Source organism: Equus asinus, chromosome 22 (assembly GCF_041296235.1).
Source record: "Equus asinus isolate D_3611 breed Donkey chromosome 22, EquAss-T2T_v2, whole genome shotgun sequence".
NCBI lineage: Eukaryota > Metazoa > Chordata > Mammalia > Perissodactyla > Equidae > Equus > Equus asinus.
Genome location: NC_091811.1, coordinates 53,037,776 through 53,049,064, shown reverse-complemented (window position 1 = coordinate 53,049,064; position 11,289 = coordinate 53,037,776). Strand labels below are relative to the sequence as shown.

Here is an 11,289-nt window from a genome sequence, read left to right as displayed (position 1 = left end):
AGGTCCACTCCACCACACAGCTGCAAATCCTGGAAGACAAGCAAAGGGAGGGCCTGCCGCTCCTAGAGGGGCCCAGAGACACGTGGGGGAGACCACGCACCGTGCCCAATGCGCTCGCTCAGGCCCTCCCACACACCTAGAAAGCAGGTGGTCTTTTTTGCTTCACTGCTTTTGTGGTGAAGAAACTGAGATGAAGCAAGTCGCCCAAGGTCACAGAGCTGTGAAGGCCGAGCTGGGACTTGAACTCAGGCAGGCTTGTTCCGGGTCTACTGGTTACACACCCTGCTGCTCGCCAAGAGCCTCACCCACACCCACGTGGCCTCCGGACAGGGGAGCGTTGAGCTTCCCTCCACCCGTCCACTCGTCAGCACTGACATCCACTGGACAAGGGAGACTGGGGGGTGTGCTCTGACTAGGGACCACTTGGGCAATCAGCGTTGAAGGAGGGAGCAACGCAGTAACTTGCATGTTCATCTTGCCAGTGTCTCCCTGTAATCAAACACAACCAAGAGGTAAAAGGGGTGAATTTGTGGCCAGGTCTGTAACTTGGGGATCAGCCTTTGCACATCACTAAGAGAATCAGCCACGTCAATTACTGTGTCTCCCTGGCCCTTGTCTCCTACAGGGAAGTGACAAGTCACAGCCCTGCTGAAGGAACATCATTCAACCGCCATACTTTCTACCACTTGACCTTCACTCTTCCCCCATTGGTCCAGGGGTGGCTCCAGACCCAAGGCCCCTGATCCCTAGACTGGTCAGGGACCTACAATGTGGCCTGCTCAGAAATAATGAGCAGGGACCAACCACTTCTCCATCTCATGAATCTCATTTTGGAAATACAGAGACAGTGAAGCTGTGAGCAACGGGGGTTGAAGCTGAAAGAATCTGGAGGTGGTTCCGGCTGTGATGGGTTAGGCAGAGACGCCGGCACTGCAGAAGAGCCACAGTGCAAAAGAACGTTTATACAGTGGAGGGTGGGGATACGCTGGCTGGAAGTGAAGCAGACACAGAAGAGCTGACTCAGCAAAGGTGAAGCATTAAGCAGATGATATTCAACGGGCCTGCCCAGAAGAATCATCTGGAGAGAACTTAAAACACTAGTGCCTGTGCTTGTGCCCAGAGGTTCCATTTACTTGGTGTAGAGCAGAGCCAGGCACCAGGAGATTAAGTCCCTCTGGTGGAGAACCATTGTCTGCAGTAGGCTTCCCACGGCTGCTGGGCCTGGCTTCTGCTCTGCAGGAGGCCCACGGTGCAGCTTCTCCTGGCTTCTTTGGCAGACACTTTTGGATAATTAATCACTTATAGCTCCTGCCTTATTCCTTGCTAACAGACTCCTAATTTTGTACAAATATTGGAGCAGCAATATGGTCACAGAAGATGGGCCCAACCCCAGAGGATGAAGCCTATTTGGTCCAAGCCAAATGAGGGAACCCCATCCCCCTTTTCCCATCTTAGGGATAGGTATGTGCCCCAGTTCTGACCGACGACATGGGAGCAGGGGAACCCTCTGGGAAAGATTTTCCTCTTTAAAAGAGAGAGAGAGAGGGCTGGCCCCGTGGCCGAGTGGTTAAGTTCGCACACTCCACTTTGGGGGCCCAGGGTTTCACTGGTTCAGATCCTGGACGTGGACATGGCACCGCTCATCAAGCCATGATGAGGTGGTGTCCCACATGCCACAACTAGAAGGACCCACAACTAAAAATATGCAACTAAGTACCAGGAGGCTTTGGGGAGAAACAGGAAAGTAAAATCTTAAAAAAGGAATTTAAAAAAAAAAGAGAGAAAGAGAAACTGGAGAAATGCCCCCTTCGCCCTTTCCTGCATTTGGAAGTTATGCTGTCTGATGTGATGCCTGGAGCTTCTGGAGCCATTTTGTGACTATCAGGGGAAAACCAAGAGAACTGCAGACTCTGACCAGAGCCCTGATGTGGCAGCTGCTGAATTAACCACCCCAGGAACCACCTGCCTCCAGATTTTTTGTTACTTAACTATGTGCTTACTGTGTATGCCGTTCAAACCACTTTTCATGTATTACAGTGGTCCTCGGGATGTGAGAATGATAAATGCCTCCCTTCCCTGGTCCCCCAGCTCTCCACCCCTGCATCAGAAGTGGTTCCAAACCCTGCAGAGTAGCCTTCCCACAGACTACCCATCACTGTCAATGCAGGTTAAGCATGGTTCTCTGTGAGACTAAGTGACGTACGGTGTTTGCTGTTGGGAGGTTTGAAAAAATTCCAAAAGATAGCAGAAGGCCTCAGAGCTAGTGAGTTCTACGTCTACAGCCCAGCTGCCCTGGCTCCCTTAATAAAACAGTCCCACCGTGCTCTCTGTTCAGCATGCTGTCAGTGGATGCCTTTATGCGCATTCCATAAAGCTTGCTGACGCTCTTCCCAACCCTGCCTGGCACCCCTCACTGTCTCTCTACTCTTACTCCATCACTTCCTTTTTCCCCTTTTCTCCAACACTCCAACAACTGGATTTGAGAGGAAGAGAAATGGAGTACCTCCACCCTTAAAACCAAAACTCTCGAATGACAGACTTTAAAAATCTGGATTTCTAGGCAGTGGAGAGTTCTTAAATACTAGCAGTTGCTCTCATCAGCCTGGTTGTATCTCCAAAATGGGCTTTCTTTGCATGCTCTCCTGTCCTCCCACCCAAACACAAGTCCCCAAAGAAAGGACCCCTATAGCCTCCTTCTGTGGCTCTGCCCCAAGGAGGTGGACACAACCTCTCAAGGCACGCCCAGCAGACACCATTCGTCCCTTGCCCATCTTCCAAACTCTTCTTCACAAGTTCTGAAGTTGCTCAGCATTGGCTCACCTCCTTGGTTCGGGCTCAAAGAACACCACAGGTGTCTACACAGTTTACACAGACTTTATTTTTCACCCATTGAGCACAGGAAGGTCTGGGCAGGTGGAGGTGTCACCATCACCTCCCCTGGTTCACAGACACAGACCATGAGACCTGGCGGTGAGGGAGAGGGGTCCTATTCCTACCACAGACTGCTATGGGATTATCACAATGACACATTTGTTCTCGGTTCTATTTACACCAAGGAGTGTGGAGAGGGTACATTTCTTACACTAAAAATATATACTTTGGAATCTCTAAAACAAAAATATCTCCATCTCTACATGAGACCTACTAGAAAGAAGAACATAGAAAACAAGGGAAATGTACCAGCACCTCAAGTTGTCCTCTTCCGTGGGAAAGTTGCTCTGCTCTCCACCTGACCCATTAGCTTGGGAGGGCGCCATATCTGAGCACTCAGACAGACAGACAGACACAGACAAGTAAGAAGGAAGCCCATCACCTTGGAGGAGGGAATATGGGAGAAAGGAGTGAGGAGCAGGCCTTCGGCCTCTTGCAGAAGGAATCCTTGCACATTCAGCTGATTCTTCCGTTCCCAACATGATTGCACGTGTGAAAACCTGCATGTTGGGATCAACCGCAAACCTGCTGACAGAAGCCCAAGCTTTGCTGATTCTGCTGCGCTCGGAAAAGTGCCACAGGGGCTTCTCTCTCTCTCGGGAAATACTAACACCAGCAGCCAGAAGAAAAAGTTCTGTGTTCTCCAATGCCGAAAGTGGGCTAGGTTTAAGAAAAAGGCGATTCCTTTTCTTTGCAGAAGGATCAGAAGCCATTCCATTCCCTTTGAGCACAGAATCTCCTAAAAGAATTATCCCCATGGATGAATCATTCCACTTTCTGAATTTTCCTATTGAAAAGATCCACATAACAGTGCTTTCCTCTTTTTATGCTTCGAGCATAAATATTCAAGAGTTACTTCACACCTCTTTTAATTATGAAAATTAGCCTTCTTTCTGGTAAAGAAATGTTAACTGCGTCAATTGCCCAATCTCTAGAATTAATGTCAGAGACCAAGGGCCCCTCAAATAATAAAGAATAGATTTGGTAGAAAAATCACTTCTATTTGGTTTTGGAATGTCTTTTTCTGTTTACACTGAAATATGGATAAGCCTCAGGGCTTGAGAATCCTTAATCCCTCTCCCTAAATAAGGAAAATAACCGTGAAGGCCCCTTTCCGAGAAGCCCCGGGACCATCCACCCTCCTCACCTCTCTCACCACCCCCAACTGGTGGTGGTTTCTAGGACCTCTGACCAAGAACTTCTTCCTTCCAAGAAGAACTTGAAAGACTGAGGAAAAGGCAGAAAAGAGAGAAAAGGGTGCTTGAAAAAGCTGAGTCAGTAAAAGGGGGTGGAACTGGCTGATGTCTCATTTGGCAGGAAAGATTTCTACCTACAGGAGGCCCAACAGCTACAATCAAAAGGAAGTCAAGAACGCTGAGAACATCCAACGCAGGGCTGCTTAATGTCCTGCCAGGATGTGGCCTGGAAACCTGAGAAGTTCGAGGAAAATGCAGTAACAAACTGGCAAAGACTGCTTCAAAGTCCTAGGAGGAGGTGCTAACTCTCGCAAAAGAAGGAATTTAGAGAAGCTGATAAAGGAGCAGAGACAACATACTAGATAGTATGTCTGCTGCTTTGAAAGGAAAGCCAGGGGCTCTGTGGTCAAGCTTCTCTGATGCTTCAGGAAATCTTGGGAGACGCAGAGCATCGGACCCTGAAATCAACAGAGAAGATGCAGGGAGAATTACCGACTCCTCAATTGAGAGGGAAGTCCGGAGCACTGAGCAGGTAGAAAACAAAGTAGAACTGGGAACTGCCTGTTCTGGACAATCGGAAACCACAGATTTCCAGAACCAGAGACCTCTTAAAGGTCACGGTTGTCACAGCCTGAGTTGTCAACTAAGCCTGGGACTTAGCATATACCAGACTTCTATTAAACAGTTACGACTAATTTAAAAGCCAGTCACATCTCAGACAAAGAGCAATAGCAACTATGCACACTTTCTTTCGGAAATATATGGTTCCCTACCCCTCTACCCCAAAGGCAAAGTTCTGTGAAGATGGGGCTGGGAGCTGTACGTGGTAAAGACCAACTCTCTTGAGAGTCTCATCACCAGAAGTTTGAAATCACATACAGCCACAAAGAGCTAGCCTGCATTTTACACAACCAAACATATTTGGTAATTTCACGGCGTATTTCTGCAGGCGTTTCTTTCTCTCTAGACCAATCCCTCCCTAAAAGTCACGGGCTAGGAAGTAACCTGCCCACTCAGCAGCATCAGTTCTTCCCCTCAGAACCAAGAGTCTATTCACCATCACTTTCTGAAATCTCTGGCCTCGCCCCCTTCCTGCCCCCACTGCCAGCCCACCAGGGCACTGGCCTGCCCCCCCTCAGTGTTCCTGCCATCTCCCCTGTCACGGAGGTGCACCGCTTCTCGGGCCCAAGCAAATCCGGGCAGAGAAATCACCTACCAGCCTTTCTTTGCACCCCTGAATCAGTTTCTCCTTAATGTTGAGCTTCAATACCTTTTTCTATAGACTAATCTGCCTATATTTGTCCTCAAGCTATTCCATCAGGGAAGTCTGAAAGGGGTAGACCACAGAAGGGAGAACGGTAATATTCTTCTGATGCCCCCACACTTCAGGTGCACAAGGCTGCTCAGCAGCAGCAGTGAAATCTTACAGATACACTCTCGTTTGTGGACAAACACAGGCATGTGCACACACTCACACATACACAAATGCTGCTGCCGCTCCACCTCGCCTCCCAGTTTCCCACCCCAAACGCTGCCGTCATGGTCACAGCCACAGACCTGAGCAAGGAAGCAGCCAGCACTGGGGCTGAGTGCTTCATGGGACTTGGGAAAGAGGAGAGAGTAAGGGGAGGGAATGGTTCCTACCACTGAGATGTAGCAGAAATGAGGCTGGCTACTGTTTAAGAAAAACCTAATGGCCTAAAAGCCTTGGCACAGCCTTCCAGAGCAGCTAATGGTCCTGAGGCGCAGTGACCTAGGAGGGTCTGGCTCAGGAAAGTGCACATGTGGTCCTATAACCACACCGCACAGAGTTCACAAAGACAGGCGCCCTTCTCTCAAGAAGCCCAGCCTACACAGTGATATTGTCACCTAGTTCTGTTGACTGATGGACTCTCCGTTACATTCCTTACTGCCACGCTGAGGCTAGGGGAACAGAGGACGCAGCCACTGTCCTCCCTCTGCAGAGGTGGCAGGAAAAGATGGGAGGGGCAAGATGGAGGAAGAAAGGGGGGATGTTCTCAGGGAACAAATAAGATGAAAAAGGAGGCAAGTTCAAGGAAGCAGCCAGAGAGACAGGAAAGGCAGCAAGAAAGCTTTTTCACGGACAGGTTGCCTTTTAATTTTTCTAAATTAGGTAGGTATGGGTACAATTACTACATTTACGCTAAAGTGACAAAATGTGAAGCTTTGGCTCACAAAGATTTTAATGCCCATATACTTCAAAAAAGACACATTCCTGTTCCTGTCTGCACCATATGAGAGGAAGCCGGCTGTCCCTAAAACAGCCTTGTGAGTAGAAATCAGACAAACCAGGAAAAATATCCGCAATTCAAAGGGATATCATTTGAATATCTGAAAACAGCATGACGTTCAGCCAATAGGCACCGGTGAGGCCACACACGCTGCTTGTTTACAGCAGGCACCCGTTCTGAGTGGTTGGTGGCCCTCCTGTACCAGTTGTTAAATATTTTGAAAATCATCTCTGTATTAAAATGGCTATGGCTCTAAGAGATAGGGAAGTATGAAAGAAACGCAGGGTTCCTTCAACATCAAAGATCTTTAGAGTAAGACACTAACATGTCTCAAGAGTCTAAGGAATGCAAAATTCAATACAGTGATATAGCCAACTCTTCGTCTAGGAAGGGAAAGCACATTGGGGGAATGTCCCACTGTACAGAGATTTTCCAGGATGGAAAACTGATAAGATCGGATTCCCTGGGTACCGACATGCTTGCTAATGACATTCTGTGCACAAAGGAAGAGAAAGTCTATGTACACTGGAGCCCAAACCCTTGATATTCATGGTAACAGAGAAGAGAAGAGAATAACTATGAGTCAGTTTTAAACTAAATACCAAAATTAATTTCACCACTTCCAGTTAATTTCCCAGTGTGGCTTTTCACATCTGAGAGGCAGAACGTTTGTCAACCAAAAGAAATCCATGACGATGCAGAAACCACATGGCTGAGGTGGTTTTGGTCCATTGATGGTTTGCTACTAAGGCAGCTAAGGAGACATTACGCAAGCACTTGGATCTCTCCAGGAATGGAATCAGACTGTGTCCTCAAGAGACAGCAGCAAGACATGAAGGTTTCCACAACAGGGCAATAAAAACACCTTATCTCCCTCTCTACTCACAAACAACTCTTATCAAACCTTCCCAGAGATCTAGAAAGCAGACACTACGACAGACCTTCAGGCAAGAAAGTCCTTCCTGGTGTCTAAACTAATTCCTTCTGTGGCAATTTAAGCTCATTCTCTTACTCCACCCTCAAGGAAACCAAGAGAGGCTGCTCTTCCTCACTTATCATTTCCCCCTGAGCATCTTCCTGCTGAAGCTCAGCAACTCCAGGGTCCCTCTTGGCCCTTTCATCATCCAAGGTTCTCACTGAATTATGCAGGCTACTGCTAGGGAGCAATGAGGACGCACTCGGGTCAGAAGCATCTTCTGGCTGTAGTGGTGGGCACTGCCAATGCCCAGGTCACTGAGCAAACCTCCTGACAGCCCCTGGGTCTGACCAGCATCCCCTAGAGTAGGCAATCCAACAAGGCCCAGGGCTGCCCAGCAGCCTGCAAACACTATGGGACTGGAGAGCGTTCCCTTTTCTCCCTGCTCTCCTCCTACTCCCCCACCCCATCTTTTAGGAAGAGAGCCCTCACTGAAGGAATCCTCAGTGGCAGAATGGATCCATACGGCTTGGCAGGCCAGCAGAGAGTTTCAGAGAAAATGTCTGGAAAATGGGAAGCTGGGTATTCGATGGTGGCAGTTCTGAAGAGAAAGAGAAGAAAGAGAAGTACCAACAGGAGTTGGTCTTCTGCTTCCACGTTCGCGTCTGGTGACTGGCTGGTGGTATGGGATAGCTGGACGTCCTGCAATGCACACCACGAATAACTGAATGCTCCACATGGCTTTGAGGAGACCAAGGACGGGGCCAGACTTGGTCTTGCTTCTTCTCTGAGAGATTCACCATCTTCTCTGTGACCAGAACTTCCCTGAGGCACCTCATGGCCCAAATCTTCCATCCCAGCAAAGACTTTTAGTTGAAGAGACTGAATAAAAGTGTTACAATTAGACAAAAAGAGAACACATGATTCATTCCTGCTTTTAACACAATACTTTGAAGATGTCACCACAATTTGGATCTGGCTATATTTTAAGTTCATTTACAAGTAGACTAGTTCTCAACTAAAAATAACCACGTGCGTTATACATTTCGACAGCTGCCTGGATTTTCCTCTGAAGGAAACAAGATTCTATATTTCACTCACATTCAGCACAGATTTATTTTAACCCATTCGATAAAGAAATAACCCACCACCACCACCCACTGGTGGCTGTGAGTTTTCAAAGTACTTCAGTTTCTCCTCGGAGCCGACTTCCGTGTGAGGCAGTTTGTTATTATAGTCCGCATTTTACTGCTGAGAAGACTGAGTTCCGGGAACAGTGGTCCGCCAGGTTATGCTTGGAATTACTAACTAGACCAGGTCTCCTAATTCCTAGCCTACTGTTTTTAGGGTTTTTTTTTTAACTAGAAAAGTCGTCTTTAATAAGACCTAAGACTTTGCCTTTAGCTATCTTAGTACTTAAACTTAAATGGTGCTTGGACTAAATTATTCACCTAATTTGGGTGCACAGCCTACTTCAATGTAGGTAAAAATGCATCAAGTCCTTCTATTTTCTTAATTAACCTGATTAAAATTGATCTATGCTATTGGCAAATGATATCCAGAATTTAGTTTCCAAAATAAGAAAACAGTTATAATTTAATATTTCAAATATTGGCAATAATTCCTATTATGGAACAACTTAAATAGGTTAAAGTCTGTATCAACACTATCAACGCTCTCCGAATATGTTAGCAATTTTCCAGTTTGTGTGGTTGCAGTAACCAGAGAAATGCTCTATAGATTTTGAAACGGGAACTAGAAAGAGGATTAGGGAACCAAAGAGATAGAGCAAATTTACATCTCAAAGTAATTCCATCCTGACCTTGGACCTGTATAAACGGGCAGCTCAAAATAGCATATCTGTTCAAATAGTTAGAAACCATTTTTGCTTTTCTTAGGCTTATAGCTGCTCTCCTGGGGTCAGCAGTAGTCTTAGAAGTGATATTTATTAGACAAATTCACTTTTACAACTAGAAGATATTTTACTGTCAACATGATTGCTGCTTTTAAAAGCCAGAAATTTTTTTAAAAATCAGCAACAAATAGTTCTCTTTACCTCTTTTCCTTTGTATTTCCAGAATTCATACTGAGAGCTTTCCAGACTGTGGTTTTAGGCATTTCATCAGATATATTAATCTCAGAGGGGTCACATCTGAAATCAGAGCTTAGGACAGTAAATGTCAAACACACAAATAAAATATGTACCTCAGTCAATGAAGACCACCACCCCCCCAGAAGGGAAAAGATTAGGTCTCAGGGAGCTCCACTAACAGCTCTCGGAAGTGCTGGGAACCAGATGGTCAGAATGCGGAGAGGCAAGCGGTCCATGAGGTGGTGCTGAGGGCTGGGCTGGTGTGCCAGGTGGCGGCCAGCCCTGCCCCCACGATTCTGCACTCCTTCAAGGGCCCTCTGGGGATGCTGACGACGGCACTGAGATGCCAACAGGGGCAGCATCAGGAGCCAGCACTGACTGAGTGCTCGCTGTGTGCCAGGCATGGTGCTACGTGCTCTCCATTCATTTTCTTACTTACATGCCCATTGCATGTTTTCCACTTGCAATTTACACAGGACTTTTACAATATGTTATCTCAACTATCACAGCATCAGAGACTATTAACAACCTCATCCGAAGGTATAGAAACCAAAGCTCCAGGGCTAAGCGACCATCCAGAGTCAGAGGTCAGTAAGTGGAGAATCAAGCCCTTGAACCCAGTCCCTGGTCTCCTGGAACCTGAGTACTCTGAAGTCTTCTACAGGCCAGACTGTCTCCTTTCAAAAGGCTGAGAAAAAGGAGGCAGCATCCCAACAGAGAAGGAACATTGCTCCCACTTTGCCACCAGAGAACTCAAAGCCTGTGGTTACGTCCATAACAACCTGAGGAAAGTTTATCAAGGTCCAAAGATTCTGTTTCTTTGGAGTCAGTTAAAAAAAGTCAAACTCATAGTAACAGAGAACAGAATGGTGGTTAACAGAGGCTGGGGATGGGGGAAAGGGAAGACAGTGATGAAAAGTATGCTCTTTCAGTTGTCAGATGAATAAATTCTGAAGACCTAGGCACAGCATGAGGACCACAGTTCATAATAATGTATACTCGAAATTTGCTAAGAAAGTTGATCTCAAATGTTCTCACCACACACACAAAAAAGAATGGCAACCGTAGGAGGTGACGGATACATTATTAGTTTGATTGTATGAATCATTTCACAATGTATACATATATCAAAACATCACACTGTACACCTTAAATATACACTATTTTTATTTGTCAAAAACAAATAAATCAAAAATTTTTAAAAAGAGTTTCTTCATTTCCCCTTCAGTATAAACCACAGTTGGTTCAATAATTCAGCAATAAACCATCCAGGATCTAGATGACCCAGATGCCCTCTCTCTTCCTTTTCCGTCCCCTCTCCACCCATAAGCTTCTTTCAGCTTGTGTGGATGTCTTCCATAAGGAAACAAAACGCTAAGAATGAAACCACATATGGACCAGTTCAGCTTCCTGTGACTTGTGGTGAGCAACAGCTTTGATAGAGAAAGAGGCTAAAATTCATTGACTGAAATAAGGAATTTGAGATCCCACTTCAGCTCCCCCTTGGCTCCTAAGACTGTAGATGCCACGAGCCACGGTGGAATGGGCTGTCTCTGCCCATTCCCAAAGGCTTGCCCATGCCCGGGAATTTCACGCCCACCAGGTTGAGAACTCTCTGGAAGCAAAGACCATATCCTGTTCATCTTTGGAAGGTAGCAGAGAAAGGCAGAAGGAGCACTGGTGTGAGTAATACAAAGACTGTTTGAATCTTAAACTTTCTACTTAACAGCATTATGATCTTGGGCAAATTACCTAAAACCCTCCAAGCCTCAGTTTCCTCATTGTACAAATGTGGACAATGAGACATATCAGAGCGTTGTTATAGAGATTAAGTGAGGGAACATAAGAAACCTTCTAGTCCTGGCCCAGAGAAGGTGCTCAGCACATGAGCTCCTCACCTCT

General features: G+C 46.5%; 1 protein-coding gene across 4 annotated transcripts in view; it reads right to left on the bottom strand.

Annotated features, from left to right (window-relative positions):
- Window positions 1-2,856: 2,856 nt before the first annotated feature.
- The window catches only part of SLC4A8 (solute carrier family 4 member 8), a 65,205-nt gene continuing 56,772 nt past the window's right edge, over window positions 2,857-11,289 (bottom strand). For 2 of the 4 annotated variants that reach the window (XM_014847425.3, XM_044755977.2), the window contains one exon: window positions 10,529-10,761. In XM_014847425.3, coding sequence (XP_014702911.1) covers window positions 10,641-10,761 — 121 coding nt within the window. In that variant the 3' untranslated portion in view covers window positions 10,529-10,640. Of the gene's footprint in view, window positions 8,178-9,351; window positions 9,448-10,527; window positions 10,762-11,289 lie in introns of those variants that run through there. The other 2 variants (XM_014847426.3, XM_044755978.2) reach the window with 2 other exon arrangements.